Source organism: Hemitrygon akajei, chromosome 17 (assembly GCF_048418815.1).
Source record: "Hemitrygon akajei chromosome 17, sHemAka1.3, whole genome shotgun sequence".
Lineage (NCBI taxonomy): Eukaryota > Metazoa > Chordata > Chondrichthyes > Myliobatiformes > Dasyatidae > Hemitrygon > Hemitrygon akajei.
In genome coordinates, this window is record NC_133140.1 from 61974174 (window position 1) to 62002068 (window position 27895).

Below are 27895 nucleotides of genomic sequence, written 5' to 3' on the forward strand. Positions count from 1 at the left end.
CACTTTTCTCACAAACCCTCTCCTTTACTTCAAACTGAATAAGCCCAGTTGTGTATAGTTACAATTGTTACTCTTCTAGTATGAAATTCAATGTGTCCTATATTCTCAGGTTTCCCTTTGTAATTATCCAGAATTTAAAAAAAGAAATGGGAATGGGAAGCCAAGAAAGGTACAGGTCATTTTTCTTTTCCCATCTTGTTTCCAATCCATCCCCATTTCAGAACAGGTGTGTTTACCTCTGAAGACCAGGAAAATCACTGCACTAAATCCTCCTCCCAGATAATGCAGGTAGCACTAATATTCTGCACTCCATGGACCACATAAAAATTATCTTCACAAGTTTCTAGATTAGAGCTATTGCATATATATTAGCTATTTATTTTGAACATAACAACTGGAAATTGATTTTAACCCAAAAGTTAGTCAGTAACAAATCATTACATATAAAATCAAACTGAATATAATTTGTTCCTTTAGGGTTTCACCACTCAATAGCACTTCGGAAATGACAGAGTATATGAAAGGACAAATCAGTGACCCATGCTCTTCCCTACCTCAACAAACCCTTCTAAAAAGTGTTAAACATATCCATGTTAAAAAAAAATTCATTGGATCTCCTCAAGCAAAAAGTATCAATTTGAAAATTAAATGCAAGCAATAGAACTTCATTTTCCTTTTTTTAATCATTTGGTGATTGTACAGGATTCAATACTACATATTAAGCATAAATGAAATTTTGTCTTAGCACATTACCCTGTAACTTTGCAATTTTCCCTGAAAGCCAAGGGCAGAGTTGCATTCATTTTCAGGCCCATTTCCTCAAATGATTAGGCGATCAATCAATCTAGCCATCAATCTCTTTAGGCAGCCAGGATTATCTATCCATCTATCATTCACTGTAACATTAAGATCAGATCAGGTATCAGAACTAATAGAAACGTCATGTTGAAACATTTAAGTAGCTCAAGCAAGTATATTTCAGTGATCTGTAGAATACAGTGAAGTGAAACCATTTACCTGCTAAAATAATCGTAGTTTTATATACTTAAACCTATTTGATATTAGCCTATTGATACAAATGAGTTAATAATTTAAAAGGAAATCACTAGATTTTAGATCTAAATTTCAAGATTACTGTTAAATGATTGCTACGTCATTTTCTTAGGCTGATCCTTGGGGTTATGGACAGTTTGTTTCCTCTCCAGTTTCATAGGTTCGGAGGTGGCTGATGAGGTTCAAGTGGGACCTACCAACTTGAAAAGATGAAAAAGATGATGACTTTCAGCAAGAGTGGAGTGTAATAAAGGAGTTGATGCACTCTTTCAATAATTTTCATTTTGCATTTATACTCCCCTTAAGAGATGAAATTCTCTGGCCCATCCCAGATACTTCTCCATTTTATTTAGTTATCAATCAGGAATTTCCATTTGTTGGTGAGATTAAATCTTGTTAAGATGATTCAAAAAATATTGAAACATTTTTCTCCTGGTAATTCTGGTGTGCTATGACAGAGTTCAGAGGAGAATATGGCTCTGGGCATGCAGATAATGCCTGTACCCCGCAAAGTGTGAGGCAAATGAAGTGTAAATGGAACCTCAATGATGGTATTGTTGGCCTAGGAGAAAATGTTTTATTTACTCTCTTTGTGAACTTAGAGGCCATCAAAGATGGCACTGCCCCAGTGCTTTGAAGTACCAGCTCAAGACAGTGATTTTCTGAGACAGAGGAGGGCGGGATCATTGGTTTCACTAGGCCAAGAGTTCTCTATCAGGTTTAAGGTCCTGTTCTTCAAACATGCTTTTCCCTCAAACAGCAAAAGATTGGGGTGAATTTCATTATTGATGTCTACCTTTGCTGAGTAGTGGATATTAAGATATGGTTAACAGGTCAAGCTTTCCAAAGGACCTTCAGTGTCAAGGGATGGTGGTGGTGTGTAACCTTTTTTTCATAGATGTTTAACTTGAGGTTTAATTACTGCACAACATTCAATGAATGAGTCAAAAACTTGGAGCTTGGAATCCAAATGCAAGTGTTATCAAGTATCAGCGTATCACAGCTTGATGCTAATTTGGAGTTACCTTGAATTGAGAGTAGAAGAAAAGAATGAGCAGTTTCCCCATTTGTCCTGTGGATTGGCTGCATTGAGGCAGGAAACAAAAGCTATGCAATATATAATATTGAGGGTTGGAGCAATAACACAGCTTTGTATGTCATTAGATTACACTGGAAAAAGGCCTGTGGTGGATTCAGCTTGCATTTATCATGCAGTAGACATAGCAAATAAAGGGGAACATGGGGGAAAGGTATTCTCATACTCGGCATAAAATTGATTCAAAAGTACTGTGAGATGATCAGAAAAATGAAGAAACAAACTCGATAGCATATAATTTGAGTGCACAAAGGGCAATGCTACAGAAAACTGATGACTGTTATGCAGAAGCTCTTGCACTTAGAGGCCTCTGTAGAGTAGGAAATCAGGGCATTGCAAGGATGCTGGTGAAAGATGAGAATCAAGTGGAACTGGCAGCAAAATCAAAGGATGATGAGGTGGTTGATCCCAGGTTTTCATAAGTGGTGGGGTAGCTGGCTAAAGATAAAAACTAAGTATGTGTCAAATGACCCCAATTCAGGATTGCATTTAGAAAATGTGGTTGTTGTGGCAGTGCCCAACAACTCCAGGACAAATTTTAATAACATGAAATTCCTGTGCAATACGTAAAGAGGACAAAGAGTACAATTTGAACTTAAGTAAGAGAGATTTCTGCATCACATTTACTCAAGGACAACTTATACCAGGAAATGCCCACCTGAATTTCTGAAACCACTCAGATATAGCTGTTACATAATCATAAGACCATAAGACATAGGAGCAGGATTAGGCCCTCAGCTCATCGAGTCTGCTCCACCATTCCATCGTTACTGATTTATTATCTGTTTCAACCCCATTCTCTCCATAACCTTTGACACCCTGAATAATCAAGAACCTATCAAGCTCTACTTTAAATATTCTCAACATCGCGGCCCCCACAGCAGTCTGTGGCAATGAATTCCACTGATACACCACCCTCTGGCTAAAAAAATTCTTCTTCATCTCTATTCTAAATGGACATCGCTCTATTGCCCATTGCCTTCTGCTCCCAGCCTCCCCATAATAAGGAACATACTCACCACATCTTACTTTATCATGTGCCTCCAAGTACACCGAGGCCACATCCTCAATAGTGGACGCCAATGTTTTCCCAAACACTGAAGTCACACTAACTCCCCTACAATTTCCATTCTTCTTCCTCCCTCCCTGCTTAAAGAGTGGAGCGACATTTGAAATTTTCCATTCCTCCAGAACCATTCCAGAATCTGGTGATTCTTGAAAGATCACTACTAATGCCTCCACAAACTCTTCAGTCACCTCTTTCAGAACCTTGGGATATACTCCATCTGGCCTAGGTGACTTATTTACCTTAAGGCCTTTCAGCTTCCCAAGCACCTTCTCTTTAGTAATAGCAACTACTTCTGCCCCCTGACACACTCACACTTCCAGCATACTACTAGTGCCTTGCACAGCGAAGACTGATGCAAGTTCATCCACCATTTATTTATCCCCATTACTACCTCTCCAATGTAATTCTCCAGTAGTCCAATAAGCACACTCTCCTCTCTCCTACTCTTAATATATCTGAAAAAAATTGATATCCTCTTTTATACTATTGGCTAGCTTACCTTATTAGTTCATCTTTTATCTCATAGTTTTTGTTAATTGCCTTCTGTTGGTTTTTAAAAGCTTCCCAATTCTCTGACTTCCTACTAATTTTTGCTCTATCATATGCCCTCTCTATCCCATTTATGCTCTCTTTGACTTTCCTCGTCAGTCATGGTCGCCTCATCCTCCTTTTAGAATACTTCATCTTTGGGATGTATCCTGTGCCTTCCCAATTGCCCCCAGAAACTGCAATTATTGCTGGTTTGCCATTATTCCTGAGAGTTCCCCTTTCCAATCAACTTTGGCCAGCTCCTCTCTCATGCCTCTGTAATTCCCCTTACTCCACTGTATTGAATTAAATTGACTTTATTTCTTACATCTTTCACATTCATGAGTAAAAATCTTTATGTTACATTTCCATCTAAATATGCAATTTATAGTAATTTGTAAACAAATAGCATGTTCAACAGGACAGTCAATTTAGCATAGAAAATACAATTGTATCAGTGTGGATTAATCAGTCTGATGGCCTGGTGGAAGAAACTGTCCTGGAGCCTGCTGGTCCTGGTTTCTATGTTGTGGTACTGTTTCCTAGATGTAGCAACTGGAACAGTTTGTGGCTGGGGTGACTTGGGTCCCCAGTGATCCTTCAGGCCCTTTTTACACACCTGTCTCTGTAAATGGCCTGAATAGTGGGAAGTTCACATCTACAGATGTGCTGGGCTGTCCACACCACTCTTTGCAGAGTCCTGTGATTGAGGGAAGTACAGTTCCCATACCAGGCAGTGATGCAACCAGTCAGGATGCTCTCAATTGTGCCCTGTAATGTTGATACATCTGACTTTAGCTTCTCCCTCTCAAACTGCACGGTGAATTCTTTCACATTGTAATCACTGCCTCCTAAGAACTTTTTTTTTTAAAACCTTAAGCTCCCTAAACAAATCTGGTTAATTACACAACACAGAATCCAGAATTGCCTTTCCTCTAGTGGGCTCAACCACAGACTACTCTGAAAAGCTACCTCAGAGGCATTCTGCAAATTCCCTCTCTTCAGATCCAGTGCCAACCTGATATTCCTAATCAACCTACATATTGAAATTCTCCATGACAATTGTAATATTGCCTTATTACATGACTCTTCTATCTCCCATTGGAACTTACAACACATAACCTGGCTATCGATTGGAGCCCTATATACAACTTCCATCAAGGTCTTCTAAGCTTTTCAGTTTCTTAACTCTACCCACAAGGATTCTACATCTTCTGCTTCTAGGTCACCTCTTTCTAAGTATTTGATTTCAATTCTCACCAACAGAGCTACCCCACCATCTCTGCCTAACTGCCTGTCCTTTCAATACAAGATGTATCATTGGATGTTAAGTTCCAAACTATGATTTTCTTTCAGCCATGATTCAGTAATCCCCATGCCATTCCTGCCCATCTCTAAATGCACTACAAGATTATCTACATTATTCCGTATACCATGAATTGAAAGATAACACCTTCAGTCCTGTATTCATCACCCCTTTCAATTTGGCCCCATGTTATACTTCAACATTGACTGCAATTTTGCCCTATCATCTGCCTGTTCTTCCTCACAGTCTCACTACACAATGCATTGGCTTATATACCAATTGCCCCACCTTAGTTTTATCTCTCCAGTTCCCCTAACACTGGTGTACTGTGCAACTAAATTGCTTTTCACACTCTTTCAAGGTTGTTGTTTCATGAAATACCAATGAAAATACCAGTGAAATCTGCAAGTAATTTTATCAGATGCCCTTCAAAATTATCATAATCGTTCAACAGAAAGGTTTTGACCATGCACTTACCTCAACAAAAGAGTTTTCTGTCAGCTGAGAAGACTAATGGGTCAAATATGTGCCATTTATCTCTGCAGCATTATGTTTCAGCCAGCAGCCTACGTCTTTGCAAATAATCTAATCATAGATGACCTACCCTATTCTACTCCAAACTACGGAAGTAACAGTTCCGTGACATATGATAGAAAAATCTTCACTTTCATCCCATGGATGATAAAATAATAATCTGACAACAATTCTTGTAGCTTCAAATTATGAGTGCAGGCTTAATTATTGACTCCACACACAAATTTAACTTCAGAACATCTGTAAAGCAAATGGTTACAGTGAAGAGAAATAATTATGCCTACCAGCCTACAATGACTTCTGGCAACTGCCAGACATGACAATAAGGGTGCAGACTCATGAGGCTCAAATATTTTTGAGATTAAAGAATATTGTTTTTCAATTTCTCCATGTGCTTCAAATATCAATCAAGGTGCTATGCATCAAACACGAGGAAATCTGCAGATGCTGAAAATTCAAACAACAGCACACACAAAATGCTGGTAGAACACAGCAGGCCAGGCAGCATCTATATGGAGAAGCACTGTCGACGTTTCAGGCCGAGACCCTTCGTCAGGACTTTTAGGATAACTTTACAATCTAGGATAACTAAAAGTCTACTCTGGCATCCATATAAAAAATAGAGAATGCTCAAGGGTATACTGGAAAAAAATTGAACATATTGTACAGAGCATCTGTAAATTGTAGAACTGAAAATACAAATGCAGCCATATGCAGTTGAGAAATCTGTTGAGACATTTTTAGGGATACAGTGCTGATGATAAGGAATGATGGAAAAAATGGTTAAATTACCAAACTATTAATTGATTAAACTGGTATAATCATAGGGAAGCACTAGATCAAGTTATCCAAATGCAGCTGGGAAAATTATGTTCAATTAATTAAATAACTTAGAGTAAAGTGTGTGTATTTTTCCACAAAACTAATTTATTGTATAGAACTCAATGGTTTCTTCTGTCCATGAGTAGCTGGCCTGCATGAGATTGAAATGTGCTCTACTCTAAATTGATCTCAGAAATTATACAGAAGACCATACATTAAATAACAGACAAAAAACTGAGAATACAACCCAGTGATAAGAGATGTCAAAATGGCAAAGGTGCACCCAACCAGTAGACTGTGCAAAGTCCTTCTCATAAACCTTCCACTGGTAAGGCAACAGCCTGAAACTAATCAACACACCAAATTTTTCTCTCAGATTTTCTGCTAAGTCCTGCAGTACACTTATCTCAGATATTTCATTTAATTATTTAGGAATACAGTGTGGAGTAGGCTCTTCCAGCCCTTTGAGTGATGCCACCCAGCAACCCCAAAAAACCCAATTAACCCTAACCTAATCACAGGACAATTTACAATGACCAATTAATCTACCCAGTTCATCTTTGGTCTATGGGAGGAAACTGGAGCACCTGGAGAAAAACTACACATCCCACAAGGAGTACATACAGACACTCTTTACAGAACAGAGCCAAAACTGAACTCTGGAATGCCCCGACCTATAATAGCATCATACTAACTGCTATGCTACTGTGACATGCTCAGGTCATGGCATAAACCTCAAAGATCCCAGACACCTTGAGGTCAGTCATGGGCACAGAAGCCTCTCCCTTATTATCACTTACTATCGTAACATCAGTAGAACTGTCACAGGTCAAATCAAATGAGGTGATGAATCCGCACATAGGAGGGAGTTTGAAAATCTGGCTGAGTAGTGCCATAACAACAATCTCTTACTCAATGTCAGAAAGACCAAGGAGCTGATTACCGAATTTAGAAGGAAACCAGAGGTTCATGAGCCAGTCCTCATCAGAGGTTGAAAGGGTCAGCAACTTTAAATTCCTTGGTATTATTACTTTGGAGGACCTGTCCTGGGCCCGACACATGACTGCAATTTTGAAGAAAGCATGTTAGTTGATACTGCCTCTACTTCCTTAGGAGTTTGCAAACATTTGGCATGACATCTAAAAGTTTGCAAACATCTATAGATGTGTAGTGGCGAGTATATTGACTGGCTGCATCACAACCTGGTATGGAAACACCAATGCCCTTGAATGAAAAATCCTACTAAAAATAGTGGATACAGCCCAGTCCATCGTGGGTGAAGCTCTCCCCACCATTGAGCACATCTACATGAAATGCTGTCGCAGGAAAGCAACATTCATCGTCGGGGACCCCCACCACCCAGGACGTACTTTCTTCTCTCTGCTGCCATTTGGAAAAAGGTGCAAGAGGCTCAGGGCTTGTACCCCCAAGTTCAGGAACAGCTACTACCCCTCAACCAGCAGGCTCTTGAACCAAAGAAGATAACTTCACTCAACTTCACTTGCCCTATCAGGAAATATTCCCACAACCAATGGACTCGTTTTCAAGGACTCTTCATCTCATGTTCTCGATATTTATTGCTTATTTATGTATTATTACTTTCTTGCACACTGGTTGAACCCCAAGTTGGTGCTGCAGTATTCCATTGCTTCTGTTATGGTTATTATTCTATGGATTTATTGAGTATACCTACAAGAAAATGAACCTGAGTGTTTAAATATAGTGACGTTTATGTACTTTGATAATAAATTTACTTTGAACCTGGTTAAAACCCAAGGGTAGACAGTGCAGATTATCCTACTTACTGTTCCCTTGGATCTTTGAACAAAAGTTTTTTGCCAATCAGTAGCAATAACATTGATTGAGCTCTAAATCACACAAATCTCATTTGGGTTGGCAATAATTAGCAAGAAGCTACAATCTAATTGATCAATATCCCAGTAAGATACCTTTTATGCGTCCACGACAGGCTTGGAGTGACTGTTCAGCATAACCCCTGAAATTAAGTTCCGCTTTCACAATGCATAATGGGGTAGATTCAGAAAAGTTTCAGCAGGTCTAAATCAGATAACAGAAGCAAAAAGAATTGTATTTCTATCACTTATTAACCTAGCTTTTTTCATATTTTGTAGCTGTCAGTAAGCAAAGAATGTAGAAATCATGCCATGAGCAGCAGTGATTCCATATCTAATGGAAGCAATTAGTGTTCTATGATCCTGGTATATGCAGTCATGAATGATGCCATTATATAATTAAATATTAATTAATAGAAGATTCATAACACATAACAATTATGTCAACAGACTGTCTGAGCATATATTCCTAAAATTGAATTATCTTATAATTACCTGGACTCCAGTCGCCATTGTATTGGGGTCAGTACAATGGCTACAAGAGCTTGTCAGAATATGAACAGAAGAGTTTCTGGTGATGCTAGAAATATTAAGCAACAGTCACAAACTACTGGAAGAACTTAGTACTCGATGCTTTGTGCAGAGAGCCTTCATCAGGACTGGAAAGGAATAGAGCAGAAGCCATAGAGTGGTGGAGGAGAGAGGAAGAAATATAAGCTGGCATGGCTATGTAAGACCAGGTGAAGGGGAAAGGTAGATGGGTAGAGGAGAAGTGGTGAAGTAAGAAGCTGGAAGATGATAGGAGGAAGAGGTAAAGGTCTGAAGAATAAGCCATCTTATAGGAGATGGCAGTGGGTCAAAGGACAGGAGGAATGGAACCTGTGGGAGATGATGGGCAGGTGAGAAGGGTAGTCTTTATTCCTCTCCATAGATGATGTCTGACTTGCTGAGTTCCTCCAGCAGTTTGGGTATGTTGTTCAGAATATGAGTTTCCAGCAGTGACTCCCACTGACCCAATAAAATCTTTTTATTATCTGCAATACACAAGGCAGAATATAAGAACACAAGAAATAGGAGCAGGAGTAGGCCATCTGACCCGTTGTGCCTACTCCACCATTCAATAAAATCACGACTGATCTGTATATGGACTCATCTCCACCTACCTGCCTTTTCCCCCATAACCCTTAATTCCCCTACTATGCAAAAAGCTATCCAACCTTGTCTTAAATATATTTACTGAGGTTGCCTCCATTGCTTCATTGGGCAAAGAATTCCACAGATTCACCATTCTCTGCGAAAAGCAGTTCCTCCTCATCTCCATTCCGAATCTGGAGGCTATGTCCCCTAGTTCTAGTCTCACCTACCAGTAGAAACAACTTTCCTGCCTTTATCTTATCTATCCCTTTCATAATTTTATATGTCTCGATAAGATCTCCTATCATTATTCTGAATTCCAGCGAGTACAGTCACAGGTAACTCAATCTCTCCTCATAGTCTAAACCCCTTATCTCTAGAATCAACCTGGTGGACCTCCTCTGCATCGCCCCCAAATCCAGTATATCCTTCAAGTAAGAAGATCAGAATTGCACGCAGTACTCCAGGTGCAACCTCACCAGTACCTTGTATAGTTGCAGCACAACTTCCCTGCTCTTGAATTCAATCCCTCTAGCAATGAAGACCAACATTCAATTTGCCTTCTTGATAGCCTGCTGCACCTGCAAACCAACCTTTTGTGATTCATGCACAAACACTCCCAAGTCCCTCTGCACAGCAGCATGCTGCAATTTTTTACCATTTAAATAATAATCTGCTCTTTCATTTTTCCTTCCAAAATGGATGACCTTACATTTACCAACAATGTTCCTCATCTGCCAAACCCTCGCCCACTCACTTAACCTATCTATATCTCTCTGCAGTCTTTCCATATCTTCCGCATAATTTGCTTTTCCACTCAATTTAGTATCATCAGCAAACTTAGACACATTACGCTCAGTCCCCTTTTCCGAATCATTAATGTATATCATGAACAGTTGAGGGCCCAGCACTGACCCCTGTGCCACACTGCTCACCACTGATTGCCAACCAGAGTAACACCCATGTATCCCAACTCTCTGCCTTCTATTAATTAACCAATCCTCTATCCATGCTAATACATCACCCCAACTTTCTACATCCTTATCATATGGATGTCTTTTACGTGGCACCTTATCAAACACCTTCTGAAAATCCAGGTATGTAACATCTATCTGTTTCCATCTATTCATTGCGCTCGTTACATCCTCAAAGAACTCCGTAAGTTTGTCAAACAGTACCTGCCTTTGCTGAATCCATACTGCATCTGCCTGATGGATCCATTTTTTTTCCAGATGCCTTGCTACTTCTTCTTCAATGATTGCCTCAAGCATTTTCCCAACTATAGATGTTAAACTAACTGGCCTATAGTTACCTGCTTTTTGCCTATATCCTTTTTGATAGAAGGCAACATTGTGTTAGAAATTTTTTTGGATAATCTGGAAGTTTGTCAGGAAATGCATAAGACCAATCTTGATTGGTACAATATCTCCACCACCATCCAGAGGCTGAGCATCACCTGCAGAATACTGTATGGTTAGTTACCAAGTGACTTCAACAGGACATCCCAGAGACTCACAACCTACATATGTTCTTGACTCCTCTATAAAACAAAAACTGTCTACCTTTATCCATATCATTGATCTATTCAATCTTATAGCATCCACCTTTTCATAAAAGGTTCTTCCTTACTGTCACCTTAAATGGACAACTATTTATTCACTCCATCATTAATATGTATCGGTTGTAGTTTTGACCATCTACAAGAAGCACTTGCTCATTCTTCTCTGCATTATTGCCTACAATGACAGAACTGGAAAGTGGAGTTGCCAGAGGCAGTACGTGCATAGGAATATCGCCAGCTCCAGTTTGATTTTCAGAACTTGATATAATGATTAACTTACTGCTGTTCTTATATCACAGAGTCAAAATCCTGGAACTTCCTACCCAGATATGGGACTGTCTTGACCTCAAGGACTGTTTATGACCACTTTCTGAATGACAGTCAGGGATATATATCAATTTCAGGACACACGAAATGCATCAAATACTGGAAATCTTGAACAACACACAAAATACTGGAGGAGCTCAGCAAGTCAGGGAGAAAATATGGAGGAAAATTAACAGTTGACATTTTGGGCCAAGACCCTTCATTAGGGCTGGAAAAGAAGTAGGCAGAAGTCAGAATTAAAAGGTGGGGAGGGTAAGGAGCACAAATCGGCAGGTAATTGGTGAATCCAGGTGTGAGGGGAGAGCTATGTGGGTAGAGGAGTGGGGATGAAAGGGAATGATACGAGAAGCTTGTTGTGATAGGTAGAAGAGGCAAAAGGCTGAAGGAAAAATAATCTAATAGGAAAGGACAGTATACCATGGTATAAAGGTAAGGAGGTGGGGAACCAAAGGGAGGAGATGGGTAGGTTATGAGGGTAAGGTGAAGAGAAGGGCTAAGAGGGCCACAAGAATGAGGAAGGGAGTGGTTACCAGATATTAGAGAAATTATTGAATTCTACATCTTGTGAATGACATTTACATTTCATTACTGAAAAAACTTTAAAATCTGCCAAAATATTTTGACCATAATATAATTTTCAGAATACTTCAGGTTTTGATACTATATTATGCTTCAACATTGAAAACTTATTAAAAAAAACATTCCAGATGTCCCTAAGCATAGAGACAAGTAATCTTCCAACTTTCCAGAAACCTTTTTGAACAGACAATCCCTAAGGGAATAGACAGTTCAGTGGCATTGAGGAAAGCATGTGATGAATGGCACTTCGGATAAACATCTCATTTCTAACCAAGTGAATATAATTTATATTCGTATCATCTGAACATTATATATTTGCTGTAGCAATTAACAATCAAGGTGTCCCAAAGGATATTAACTAAGTCAACCATTATAACACATAGGTTTGGGCATCACATTTTAGGAAATATATAAGGGTTTTAGATAGATGTACTAAAATAGGATGAAGAAGTTATGTGGATAGGTTAGAAAAGCTATGGTTCTTTTCTTTGGAAATGATAAAACTAATGTAACAAAGCATGCAAAAAGAGTAGAAAAGATAAAAATATCCCTTTTGATGAAGGAATTGAGGACTACTGGAGATTAGCAGAAGAACCAAAAGGTTGACATGAAGAATAAGAAGTACCCAGCAGGTGGTTATATCTGGTATGATTGTGGTAGCAGTGAAAGCATGTGCAAATATAATGCAAGTTAAGAATACATAGCAAAGAAAGAGGGAAGGGGGATAGGAGTAGCTATAACATTCTTATGCAGAACCGGTATGGACCCACCAGCCTGACCATTACAGAAAGAAATTATTCTGCAAAAGTTATAATACATTCACCCAAACCATAACAATAACAATACTCTCCTTCCATTCCATGAAGTTCCCTGTTTCATGTATATCTCATTTATCCAAACACTAGGAATTCTGTATGATCAGTAGCAGAGAGCATGATGTTATTACAGCTCAGGTTGTAGAGTTCAATTCTGACATCATCCCTGTGGAATGTGTGGGCTTTCTCTGGGTGCTCCAGTTTCCTCCCACATTCCAAAGACTTGCTGGCTAGTAGGTTAATTGGGTCAAGTCAAATTGTCCCTTAAATAGGACAGGGTTAAATTGGGGGTTGCTAGGTGGTGCAGCTCAAAGAGCCAGAAGGGCCTATTCGGTGTTGTATCTCCAAATAAAAATAAATAATTTCTATCGCTCTAATAGCCATTCTCCTATTTCAAGCATGCTTTACAACCTCAAGTATTTTTTTCCTACTGGAAAATAAACCCCACATAACAATGCCACACACTCAAATAAGCTTTTGCTGTTGTGATAATATCTACAGACATAGTTCAAAAGGATTCACTCAGGGATTTTAAACATTCCTCTCTGGTGTGAAGCATGTCAGTGTAAAATCTTTATTAACTTCCTAAGTACACTGTTATTGCTTCAGTACAAATTCATAAACCGGTAGATAATATTGATCAGCTGTCACTACAACACAGGCTGAAACCTTTAAATGTAAGTATTGATAGGACAACCAGAAGTACTTTAAATCATTTTTAGACTTTGTTGCGTCCTTAACAGAGTACAGAGTTCTCCTATCCAACTTGACATTTTATACTTCAAATAAAAACAGTCAAAAATGGCAGTTCTCACAGATGCCTTGAAATGTAAACTTAAATCAATCATGTTTGTCCATTTCTACTTAATTGAAATGCAAGTTAACAAAACATACTCTGATCCTGCATCTCTGAATGCATGTCAAGATTCAATATAATTTCACATCATTTCCAGTACACAAGTGTAAAGGAGTCAAATGATTGCTACCTTGGATCTGATGCAGCACAAAAAAACATAATTAACATAAAGAATGCAATAATAAAAATAAATACACAAGATAGCTTATATACATACATAGATTGATTGTATGTCCAAAAAGTGATGCTAGGCACAGGAGTATCAGTCCCGTTGCACTCACATCCATCATCATGAAGTGTTTCGAGAGGCTCATGATGAGGCAAATCAAGACCCTGCTGCCCCCCTCACTGGATCCCCTACAGTTTGCGTACCACCCCAACCGCTCAACAGACGACACCATTGCCATCACCCTCCACCTGGCGCTAACCCACCTGGCCAAAAAAGACACATACATTCGAATGCTGTTCATAGACTTCAGTTCAGCATTCAACACAATCATCCCTCAGAAACTGATTGGAAAGCTGAGCCTACTGGGTCTGAACACCTCCCTCTGCAACTGGATCCTAGACTTCCTGACTGAGAGACCTCAGTCAAGTCGGGATCGGGAGCAGCATCTCCAGCACCGTCACACTGAACACAGGGGCCCCCCAGGGCTGTGTGCTCAGTCCACTGCCGTTCACTCTGCTGACCCATGACTGTGCTGCAACACACAGCTCGAACCACATCATCAAGTTCGCCAATGACATGACCATGGTGGGTCTCATCAGCAAGAACTTACAGAAAGGAGGTGCAGTGGCTAACGGACTGGTGCAGAGCCAACAAACTGTCTCTGAATGTGAACAAAGCAAAAGAGATGGTTGTTGACTTCAGGAGGGCATGGAGCGACCACTCTCCACTGAACATCAACGGCTCCTCGGTAGAGATCGTTAAGAGCAACAAATTTCTTGGTGTTCACCTGGCAGAGAATCTCACCTGGTCCCTCAACACCGACTCCATAGCAAAGAAAGCCCAGCAGTGTCCCTACTTTCTGCAAAGGCTGAGGAAAGTCCATCTCCCACCCCCCATCCTCATCACATTCTACAGGGGTTGTATTGAGAGCATCCTGAGCAGCTGCATCACTGCCTGGTTCGGAAATTGCACCATCTCGGATCACAAGACCCTGCAGCAGATAGTGAGGTCAGCTGAGAAGATCATCGGGGTCTCTCTTCCTGCCAGTACGGACATTTACACTACATGCTGCATCTGCAAAGCAAACAACATTATGAAGGACCCCGCGCACCCCTCATACAAACTCTTCTCCCTCCTGCCATCTGGGAAAAGGCACTGAAGCATTCGGGCTCTCACAACCAGACTATGTAACAGTTCTTCCCCCAAGCTATCAGACTCCTGAATACCCAGAGCCTGGACTGACACCTTACTGCCCTATTGTCTTGTTTATTATTTATTGTAATGCCTGCACTGTTTTGCGCACTTTATGCAGTCCCGGGTAAGTCTGTAGTCTAGTGTAGTTTTTTTCTGTGTTGTTTTTTTACGTAGTTCAGTCTAGTTTTTGTACTGTGTTATGTAACACCATGGTCCTGAAAAAACGCCTCATTTTTACTATGTACTGTACCAGCAGTTATGGTCAAAATGACAATAAAAAATGACTTGATGACAAGGTGACTGAAAGGAAGTAATAATGGAGTGGAGGTGGGGGGGGGTGGTGTTGGAGGGTTAGTAGGTGGATATGTTGATCAGCCTTACTGCTTGGTGAAAAGTAAATGGTTTTGAGTCTGGTGGTCCTGGCATGGATGTTATTTACCCTCCCCCAGACAGCAGTGGGGCAAACAGGATGGGTGAGATCCTTCAAGATGTTACTGGTCCTTTTCCATCACCTTTTTATATATACACAAGTCCTTGATGGTTGGTAGGCTGGTGCCAGTGATGGGTTAGACAGTTTTGACTACCCGTTATACAGATTTCCTATCTGCTACAGTGCAGTTTCTGTACCATGCAGTAATGCAGCATGTTAGGATGCTCTCTACTGTGCATCTGTGGCAGGAGACAAATATAGATATGCATAGACCAGATTTCTTTGGCCTTCTTAGAAAGTAGATGCATTAGTGAGCTTTCTTGACTGTGTAGGATGCTTTCCGGAACCAATGAGACATTGTGTGAGATATGTACTCCTAGGAGTTTGAAACTGCTCACAGTTTCCACCGCCTCACCACCAATGTAAAGAAGGGTTTGGGCAGGTCGAGTTTGCCTGCAGTCAATAACCATCTCCTTTCTCTTGCCTGGTACCAGGTCTCAAGCTCTTCCACCTCCTCTCTGTAGGCCACCTTATCATTGTTGGTAATGAGCCTCACCACTGTAGTGTCATTGGGGAACTTAACATTGCGATTACTTGGACATTTGGCTGTGCAGTCATGTGTGAGAAGAGTGTACAGTATTGGGCTCAGCACACAGCCCTGAGGGTCACCCATGTTGAGGAAGGGAGGAAACGTTGTGCTTCCTGACTATCTGAGGTCTGTTGCTTAGGAAGTCCAACACCCAGTTGCACAGTGGTGTATTTAGACAGAGGAGTAAGAATTTATTCACCAAGATCTGTGGGACAATAGTGTTGAATGCCAAACTGAAATCCAGAAAAAGAAATCCATTCTGACATAAGTGCCCTTGTTTCTTAACTGTGTCAGAGCTAGGTTCATGACAGATGCTATGGCATCTGTCACAGAGTGATTCCGTTTGTAAGCATACAAGTGAGTGTTTAGTGTGGCAGGAATGGAGTTTTTGATGTGTGCCATTACCATCCATTTAAAGCACTTCATGATAATTAGTGTCAATAGCACCGCGCAATAGTTGTTTCGTTCTGAAGGTGTAGAGCTCTTCGGTACAGGAATGATGATGGTTGATTTGAAGCATGCGGAAACAACAACTTGGATGAGTGAAGTGTTGAACATGTCCGTGAAGACGTCAGTGAGCTTGCGTACACCCTCAAGTACGTGCTGGGGTGTTGTCTGGCCCGGCCACTTTACGGGGGTTGACACTCTGCAAAGTCCTTCTCAAGTCTGCTGCTGTTATAGACAGCGGCTGGTCACCTGGGAGGGGGGTACCTTTTGTGGCTAGCGTTGTGTTGCATGCCTTGAATTGTACATACAAGTTATTTAGAGTGCCTCAGAGAGAGGCGTCACTGGTACAGTCAACACTGTTTTCCCTTGCGTAGTCTGTAATGCCCTTGATGATCAGCCACATAAGCTGAGGATCACTATCAAACAGATGTTATTGAATTTTTCATACGTGGCCTGTTTTTGCCCTCTTGATGCCTAAGATGAGGTTTCTCCCATCCACTCTGACAGCTAATCTGTCTCCAGACGAAGGCAACATCCTGGACTTTTAATAGAAACAACCATCTGCATTCAGCCAGGGCTTCTGGTAGAGCCGTGAGATGGCTGTTCTTGAGGTAGCAACATTGTATGCAAACTTACAGATGTAGCCAGGTGACAGAGGAGACATATTCCTCAAGGTCTGTGTCCTCTCCGCTTGTCACTGCATTATTGTTGTTTTCATAAATGATAATAAATGATATTATCAGATGCTGGTAGATAAAATGCAGTGCAGCCAGAGACATACAGCACAGGAAATGGCTGTTCAGCCCAACTCATCCAGGCTAACCACGTTGTCAATTTTAATTAGTGCCATTTTCCTGCAATTGGTCCATATACCTCCAAACTTATTGGACCCAAACATCTTTTAAGTGTTGTAATTGGACCCATCTCTACAGATTCCTCTGGCAGCTCACTCCATATACAGTGGATTCCAGTTAACTGGGCCATCAGTTAATCGAGGCATCCACTTACTTGGAACAATTCTTAAACAAGAAAACACTAATCAAGAAAATAGCCAGAATTCACTTTGTTTATTTGGGACACTATACCACTTAACTGGGGCAGGAGACTGTTGCCGAACAGTTTCTAACTAGCATCAGCCATGTGCATTTGTGTGGCCATTGAGACACTACAGAGTACTTCAGGGGAAAATAGTACTAGCCTATCCAGCCTCTCCTTGTCACTCAAGCCCTCCAATCTCAGTAACATCTTCGTAAATCGTTGTGCATCATTTCAGCTTAGATGATAATAACAAAATTTCAAAATTGTCATTTACTGTTATTCTTACTAATGGATTAAAATGACATTAGAAACAGCACTTAAATTGATTTTATAGCATTAATATTTACTAAAATAAACAAAAATTAATCAAGCACTAGATGATTACCTAAATTAACAACAGACTAATCCAATTTTCTAGTAACAAGGTTTACATTGTTCTGAAGAAGGATCTTCAACCAGAGGCATTAATGGTTTCTCTTTCCACAGATGCTCCCTGATCTGAGACTTTACAGCACTTTTTGATATCTTTTTAATTATTGCATATTTTTTTGACCTTTAACAGTGTAATGAAAGACTTATGCCATTAATGGTAGCAATAGCACACGAAAATCCTAACATACATAAACGTACATGAATTTGCTCTGATTTAATTTATTCTTCAGAGTGATAAACTTCTTTATACAAGACATGTTCAATCCATACTATTAAATAGTCATCAACAGAGGTTCAAGGCTCCAGGGTAAAAAGGGATGTCGCATTACAAATTTGATTAGGTTAAAGAGCAAAACATGTGTCTTAAAGCTATTTCAAACATTAGCACAATATAGCGAATAACTTCCCCTGTGCTGGATGTTGATGACTTTATCTTTTCAGCATTTGCATCTCCATTATAAAAATGGATTAAATTTATAGGAATGCAAGGTACTGTATCTGATGCCTCTGCACTGAGCTTCTATTAACAAATATTTCAAAGCAATAATAGGCCAGTGCATATGATACGTGAAACTTGTTCAAAAGCAAAATTACGAATTTCATATTTCAGCATTTTAATAAATCTAATCTCCCAAAGAAAAGTAAACATAATTTCCTTTAACTATTTTATGCGAAGGAGTATTTTCAAAATTTTGGTGTACAAATAATGAACATGCAACAGTTTGGTCATGATGCCAAAATATTAAGATTGGGGCCTGGGTAACAATGCACTAAATAAATTGGTTTCAGTTTTAGAACAGTCAGTGGTCTTAAACAATTGTCAATGTTTGTTTTGAAAATAACAGTAAGACTTACAGCACTCAACTATTTATATTCAAATGACAATTTATGGCAAACAACTGTTAAAGTTAAAATTGCCATTTTAGATGCATCATGAATTGTCAGGAAACAGACATCTGATGATACCACTAACCATTTATAAATTTACTGAAAAACAAAATTTCTGCCCTAGCATAAATAAGTACAGTAAATTCACCAAAACATTTACTTTACTGATGTGGCAAACCAAACCACCTCTCCAGCATACAAAATTTTGTTTGAGATCCAGAGCTGCTTCTTCAGATTGACATTAATATTTGAGAATGAAATAATATTTTTAAAAATAGAATAATATATCCAAAAACTAAACACAGGATATGGGAAAATGTTGTGGCTTCCAATTATATCCTAGTACTATTGAAAATATACTCAAGAAATAGCTCTATGCCTAGCTAAACTTTTCCAATTCATTTCAGCTACCGTCTATTTGACCACTTCCAATCACCAATAAAATAGTATAGTTGACAGCGCTATCACTAACTAATAAATGTAAAAGTGATACTCATGTGGAGCACAAAAGGGTAAAGTTAGGATTATTGGAAGCCAATCACCTCATCCTTGGCACTTCCCTGGGAGAAATCTCAAGATGATTTTCCTATGCTGAAAACCATCAGTTGCTTTAATCAACATACACAAAATGCTGGAGGAACTTAGCAGGCCAGGCAGCATCTATGGAAAAAAGTACAATTGATGTTTTGGGCCGAAACCTTTTTTCCTTAGATGCTGCCTGGCCTGCTGAGTTTCTCCAGCATTTTGTGTGTGTTGCTCGGATTTCCACCATCTGCAGACTTCCTCCTGTTTGTTAGATGCTTTAATCAATAAATTTTCCTCCATCATATGTTCAGAAGCAGTAATATCTACTTATGTGATTCTATGTGCCTGTGATAATACTGCAAGTTTCTCATTGCAGCTGTGCCTACATGTACTTGTGCGCATGACAATAAACCCAACTTGAATTTGGCAGGATGTTCTATTGTCAGAACTCTCAAACAAGCACCAAAAATCTTGTTTGGTTGGTTGTGAGATTAGATCCCCTCATCCTGTCAAATTCTGAATGTGCAGTCTGTGTTTAATTTCTAATTCATCAAGTCAGTAACAGTAGGGTATGAAGGTGGGGTAAGTCTACTGTCAAGCTCTTTGTGGACTGTATTCCAGTTCTGGAAAAAGGATGCAATATTGGATTTCCCAGGATGTGCACAGAGACATTCAGTGAAAGACACACTTTAGTCAATCCAAAACATCTTGGTCTTCCAATGCAAGGGGATATTCATAAGTGAATGTTCCAGGGTGCAGATATACATGCTGAGGAATGTATTTAAGCTCAGTGCACCCAACACATAGGCTTAGTGATGAAGGATCACAGTCTAGGTCCTGCCACCATTGGAAACTGAGGATATGGATCCTTAGTAATATAATCTCAAAAATGTCATTTTTTGGTTTGAAAAGGACATGCCATGAATGGCAATGAAGCCCTGTAAGTAAATGCATTAATTTGAAGTTAAAATGAATATAAATGTGTACTAGATATATTTTCTTTTTTTTATAAATAAAAACATATTAGTGAAAATGTAAATAAAAGCAGGGGCAGGTTTGTAGAGAATATTTGTTTTGTGGAAGTTGATGCAAGGTCCATCCTCTCATCAGCTTCAATGGCTTGGAAGCTGACCTCAGTGCACACAAAATGTCAGCTGCCCACTGCAGTTCAGGTGACCTTGGTTTGGATGTGTAGTTATCAATTGTTCAAAACTTTCCCATTAGTTTCTTAATTTGGCGCCATTCCTGCAGGAAGACTGTTAAAGATGAGGTGCAAAATTGCAGCACAAAATAATGTGAAGTGTCAGCACAACAAGGCTCTGTTGTAGATACATCTAACAGTATCAGGTCTTGCGTGCTGTCATGAAGCAAATGTAAAATGGTGACAAGTTTCTGTGGCAGTCAAATTTTAGGAGGGCATTCTACAGTCCTGAAGAAGGGTTCCTGACCAGAAATGGTAACTGGTTTCTCTCTCCACAAATACTACTTGGCAGTTCTTCTAGCATTCTACAGTTCCTGCTGACTGCTGGATTCAAAAGTCTTTGGTGAGACTAGAATGAAAAGCTACGCTTACCGGTAATCGGCATTTTTATAGAGCTATCACACTTTCTGAATTCTGTCCACCATACCCCTAGCTGGATAGTCCATGGGAGTAATTCTTTCGCCACTTAACTTTACACAAAATTCAGTTTTGGTTATTCAGCAGATGTTTATGTTTCTGTCTGGTATCCAAAGAAAGCAATGATTTGAAAGAAAAATGCAAGCAAACTTGTCAAATCAATTTTCAAAAGTTTCAGTAAGAATATTATTGGTGTTTAAGGATCCTACTGAACATAAAGAAATACAAAACATACTGATCTGTACATTTTCAGAATGTTGTAATATTGACTTGACAGTCCATCACAGTATGCCAATATTAAAAAGGTTAATAATTTGAATCATTTCAGTCATAAATCAGATAACTAGCTTCTAAAATGCTTTCATTTTGCACAGCAACGGTGCCTGATAAAGAAGCAGTTATCAATTTTAGCAGAAATCCAATAATAATATTAGGCTATTGATAAAATGGCAAAATCTGAATTACTGACTACATGGAGCTCATGATGGATTGCTTGATATTAAGGCATAAACAAAGCACATCCAGTCATCCACAATAATACCAACCTGTTATTATTTGTATAAATGCAGATAATTCATGGGGGTTGAAAATAAAAGTGAGAGAATCTAGCTGTGGTGATGTCATCAAACAGGACCCAATTACTTTTAAGAATTTATAGGCATAAAGCAAAAAGGGAAAAAACAGTGCACAGTAACAATACAAATATGTACACAAGAATGAAAGAGAAATAAAAAAAACATTAATATACTTCGGAAAAGTGAAAAAAGATTCCAAAATCCATGGCCCAGGCTTGTAGTATGAAGTGATTACTACATCCCTCCAAGAAAGTTACTCACAATAATGTAGCATTTTCTTAGGCTGTTCTTTTAACTTTCTCATTTAACAAAAGCTGCTATTATTATACATAAACTCAATAGGACCTTGATACCCAGAAGCTGTTAAATCACTTAGACCTCATGCAGCCAAGCACAAAGTTTTCAGTTATGCTATCGCTACCATCACAAAATCCAGACTATTATATTTTGAAATATTTGTCTGAGGAATTAACAAACTCATATATATACATACACACACACACACACACATATAGTATTTAAATGCGAGCTAAGTGATAATTATGGTTTAGTCCACCATTAAAATTTCATTTATAACTTATGCAACAAAGCATAACACTTTAAGGGTACTTTGCCATAAAGCTAGTTTGTAAGTAATGAAATTTTGTCAACTGATTATCTTTGATTATAATAAGAAAAACTGTAAAGTATATAGTGTGGACCAGGGCTAAATCAGTGACAGCACATATATCTTGATAACTATCACAAGATATGCGCTTTGGAAATCTAAAAAAAAATTGTCAGTTACCCAAAACAGTGACAGTCAATGATAATGTTTTGGTTACTCTAACCACTAAAGCCAGGCCAATAATATGTCATGGAAGAAATATTGCATTGCTTTAAAATACAGCTGCAGCAAGCACCCAGAATTATTTTTAAGCATTTAACTGCACTCAACAGAAAGTCAAATTCAAAAAACTATTTACACTATAAGGACAAAATTCTGAAGTCCTAGATTATTAAAAATCATCCCTCTGGCATTATTGAGAAGACCATTTACTCGTTTTGCTAAAATTGGTGTGCTTACAATTGTAACCATTCATCATGTATAGCTAATGTCATATGTCAAGGTTTGGGGATTAATTTCTACTGACTATTTTCTGCGTCTGTATTAGGAATCTTTTAAGACACAATTAGCTTTGACATTTTTGTGTTCCTTTTCAGCCTGTTTTAGATTTTGCTACCTTGTTGAATATATACCTTATTTTATTGAGGTCCATCAAAGGTCAAGGGCAAGGTTAGAGAAGCAAATCAAACAGTAACGGATTTTTTTCCCTAAAAAAGTAATATTCTTAATACAGCAGTGCAGTAAATGTCTCTATCTTCTGTATCCAATCATTCCCAGTTTTTTTTCTTTTGCATGTCAGTGTCCATGAACCCCACCTTGGACAAATTTACAGTAAAAATCCTGTTTAAATTGAAGCCCTGGAGCTACCACACCTAGACTGAGACCCTCCTCTTTCCAACTCCATTAAAATTGAAAATGGAAGACCAGCATGTTTATTTTTAAAATTTCCATCTACCAGAGCCCAACCCTCCTTGTAGGTCATGATACCAGCACCCATCACATTAATTCAACATAAGGGAGGTGTGGGTTATTAAAATCTATAATGCTTCTCTTTACAGGGCTCAAATTTGTGTATGGGGTGTACAGGCAATGGGAGAGAAATAGCATTTTAACTTTATTGCTGTTTGACATGCTAAATATTTCCAACATTTTTGTTTTTGTTTTCTCCCCATTTGGTTTTTTTTTTTAAAGAGATCAGTACTAAAAATGTTGATCTAGGTGCACATTTCCAAAAAGCAAATAGATTCATCTCACGGGTTCCTGCAATGACAAACTTCCCAAAAGAGAAGAAATCAAGTTGGCTACACTTATATTCTCTGTTCAGATAAATGAATGGTGATCTACAAGGAGAATGCTGGAAGGATGTTTGCCATGGATGAGGAGCCTAGATCCAGTGGTCAGTTTCAGTATAAGAGGTAATCCACTTCGAACAGAGATGATGATAAATTTCTTCATGCAGAAGGATTGCAGAAGCTATGGTCACCAATTCTGCTCAAAAAGAGAGAGAAAACAAATTTCTGGATATTGAAGATATCCAGGATTATAGGAATTGTGCAAGGAAAATGGAGGTTATATAGATCAGCATTGATCTTGATTAATGGTAGAATAGCCTCAAAAGGACATGATAGCCTACTCCTACTTATCTTTTTCATTTCGTAATGAGCAGATTTGTAAAACTAGTGTTAATCCGATATTATTCAATGCAGAAAACATACTATCATAGAAACTAAAAATAAGAACAAGAGATTTGGGAAATCTGCAATGAAACAGAAAATATTAGAAATAGTCTTCAGGACAGGGGACACCTGGGGGGGGGGGGGGGGATAACAATAAAACAGGTTAATAGACCAGGTCAACCTTTCCTCATTCTGATTCATATGTTACAATTTACAAATGTGTACATTTTTTTCTGTCCCACTTAATCACAATACAACTTGTATTTTCTTTGGTAAATTTATTCTTACAGATCTTACTACTAAAGTAAACATTGTTCACATGTGCCTTAATTGTGGATTATGCAGCCACTTGGGTAGAATGGAGGATTTTTAATATCTTATCTTGGAGTTATTTTATTACTTTTTAAATTACCTGATTCACTCCTTCACCTCTGCAAAGGGTAAGACTAGATTCCCTCAGGTTGGAATTTTAATAAGTTATTATCATGTGACCTCAAAAGAACAACTATACTTATGGCTATTCATGTTCTGTTCAATGTCTTTGTTCTTCAGTTGATGATTCAGCCTCAACTTACATTTTCCTAGGGCTTGGTCCTCACTCCTGCTGTATACTTCTCTCTTCTATCCATAACTTCTTGTAAGTGAATTGATCTTCATATTTTACTGCTAATTCCATTTCACATTCAGCTTTCTGTATAGTCTATGATTAGTGCAACTACATATGTCAATGCATTTCAGAATCAAAATTAATATCACTGGCATATGTTGTGAAATTTTTTAACTTTACAGAACAGTAAAATGAAATGCATGACAAATATAGAGAAACAAAAACTGAATTACATCAAGTACTGTGTATATATATGCCTATTAATTAAGTTAAAATAATCAGTGCAAAAAAAGTGAGTTAGTGTTCATGGGTTTAGGATTCATTTAGAAATTGGATGGCAGAGAGGAAGATGTTCCTGAATCGCTGAGCGTGTGTCTTCAGGCTTCTGTACCTCCCGCCCCCCAATGGTAGAAATGTGAAGGGAGCATGTCCTGGATGGTGAGGATTCTTAATGATGAATGCCGCCTTCCTAAGGCAACGCTCCTTGAAGATGTCTTGGATACTTCAGGGGCTTGTACCCATGATGGAGCTGACTAATTTTACAAGTTTCTGCAATTTATTTCTGTCTTGTGCAGTAGCCCACCCCCATACCAAACAGTGATGCAGCCAGTCAGAATGCTCTCCATTGTACGTTTGTAGAAGTTTGAGTGTTTTAATTGACAAACCATATCTCCTCAAACCCCTAATGAAATATAGCCACTGTCTTGCCTTCTTTATAGCTGAATCAACATGTTGGAACCAGTTAGGTCCTCAGATATTCACACACAAGAACCTGAAATCCCTCATTCTCTCCACTTCCAATCCCTCTATGAGGATTGGTTTGTGTTCCCTCATTTTACTCTTCCTGAAGTCCACAATCAGTTCTTTGATCTTGCTGATGTTGAGGGCAAGGTTTCCTGCATACCAGCATTTTTAAACAAGTTTTCTTGCTTTTAGTTTTTGAATGAAACAATTTCTACATATCCTTGAGAAGTTTCAGCCAGGACCTCTAATTGCTAATTATTACAGTGCCATAATCATGTAAACACTTGAGCCTTAGTACCTTGCTAAATGATGCACATTCAGCTTTCTAAAGGATTCTTAAAAATATTACTTTCCTTTCACCATACAGAGGTTCTTATATCTTCCTATGCAATTACTAACTATAGATCTGCAACTAGTGGAGGAATTCAATTCACACCTTTTCCTGAAAGAATTATAATTTGCTTTCTAGTTCCACCTACCTCCAGCATTAAGATCTCTGTCACATCATTTCAAAACTTTCTCCGAGTTAATCAATGTTTCTACAGCACTCTACTCAGAATTTGAACTTCCACTTCTTAAATAATGTTTTGGCCAGTTCTGACTGAAAAGCAATAAATTGTAATCCCACAAATGGCAGCTTCACATTACTGGCTCATCCAAGAACTCTTATTCTACCCTCTGGCCCCATTTTAAAAAAATCAGGACTGATTGCAAATTCATTCATTTATTCAAATTCATTCTTGTTCAATGCCTTAAAAGTGCATTCCTACTTTCCCAAGCCTTTCAGAAGATGTCAAATTTGGACTGACAAAACTTTAATTATTATTCATCATCCTATTTCTTACTTCCATCTTATAACTTTCCACTTTGGTGGCAACCTCCACTGAGAGCCTTCAGCTTTTACTTTCGTCTTTCCATTCAAAGCAAACCTTTAAACCCAACAGGTCCAAAAGCACACACTTAATGTGAACTTTAAAGGACTAGGTGTATAAAATAGCAAAATATGAAATGCAACTTCAAAATCAATGAGAATCTGAAGCAACAACCAGAAAAGGTAAATGGTTGCATAGATATTTTAATGTTAACCATTTTATCCCAAATTAATTTACTCTAAATTCCAATTTCATTGATTTTCTGCAGTAGGAAATTAACACTTTATGGGGAAAAATCATTGTGATAATAACATTTTTGAAAACATCCTTTGTCAAGTATTATGTATTATGGACAATGAAAACATTTCAGTGGAAAGGGTCACGTTCACATCAATATAATTAGAAACACAAACAAATCAATAAATAAACAAATCATAAGTAAAATTGCACTGCATATTTATACAGTAGTAAATGGGCTGTACATTATATAGCAATATATTCTCAATTCCAACATCCATCTTTATATGTAGGAGATAAACAAGCAGTAGTAATGATGAATCTGAATTAACAGAAGCTAAAAGCTTTTCCATGTTAAAAAGCTAATGCATTTGATTGTATTGATTAAAATGTCACTTTTATTATAGTACAATAATGTTCAATAGTTTGCATCAACCAATCAAGATAATAACCTTTATTTTCCAATATTTGAGATTATACTTCTCAAGCCAAATTCCAATCAGAAACAAAATCAACATTAATTTGCTTTTACCATGAGACATCCAAAACTTAATTCTTTAATTGTTATCCAAAATATTACATTTAGATCTTCACATTAGCAGCTGTTTATACAAATAGCAAGAGAGTAAGTTATGCAAGGGATCTTAAATCCTTATTGAGTATGTAGGGTAATACAAAAAGTTACAACTGACTGATTTTCTAAATTAAGTTCATTAACCTTTTAATTCTAAGGTTCCTTGATTGATAGTAAGAAAATATTAAATCTACTTGCTGTAGTCAAAGCGGTAAACAAGTTTAAAAAAAACTGAATCCACCTTCTAGGCAGCAAAGCACAACTCAAGACCAGCAGTGATTGGAAATTGTAATGCCATTCTCAACATTCTACTAAATGAGATAGGTGCCCAGACTAACTATAAGAAATAACTTATAAGATTCATTAAATGATTATTTGCAAAAATATTACACCCCCATAAGACAACTTATTTACCAAATAAATCAGAGGTGTATGGGTTTCATGGATATTTTAAAGTTAAACCATTTAACTCCAAGCCTACCTACTTTAAGTTCTAACTCTGCTTCTGATAACTAACCACTGAATAATATCTCTTATATTCTATTTTGTCAGTCGATTATAATTCTGATTTGTTCAAATGCACAGTTAAACTGCAAATAGAAGAACTTGTAGTTGACCAAATAATATAAACACTTAACATGGCAAGGAATCAAAACAAACCTCAAGAGTTTCTTCTCTTCCATCAGTTAAAGCTTCTAACCGGTGTAATCGTTCCTGATACAGTGATCGAAATTCACCCAGCAGTTCTCGCATCTCAGGGCGAGATGCATTTCCAAGGTTTCCTACAAAATGAACACTTTTTTAATATAAATACTGTTTTCTTGCCATTTCTGCTACCCAAAACTGCCATGCATTCAAAAACACATGAAAGTTAAAATGAATCAACAACTGATTAAAACAGAGAGAAAAAAATAGTTATGTATGGCTGGCAATTAATGGTATGAAAGGAAGCAGTTTGAAAGGATTAAGATCCTCAATCCCAAGAGATTAGTGTCCTGGCCATTAGTGTCGCAATGCTCACAGATTGAAAACAATGTGAAAGCAAAAACAGTTCAAAAGTAAGTAATAGTATTATCCCAAACTTTGAAACTGCCCAAAATGGCTAAGATACCTTCCTCCACTTGATTTATTTCTATATTT

General features: G+C 38.2%; 1 protein-coding gene across 1 annotated transcript in view; it reads right to left on the reverse strand.

The window, feature by feature from the left end:
- pmfbp1 (polyamine modulated factor 1 binding protein 1) overlaps nt 1–27895 on the reverse strand; it is a 649032-nt gene that overhangs the window by 604990 nt on the left and 16147 nt on the right. The window contains exon 2 of the mRNA XM_073070291.1: nt 27416–27537. Coding sequence (XP_072926392.1) covers nt 27416–27508 — 93 coding nt within the window. The 5' untranslated portion in view covers nt 27509–27537. The remainder of the gene's footprint in view (nt 1–27415; nt 27538–27895) is intronic.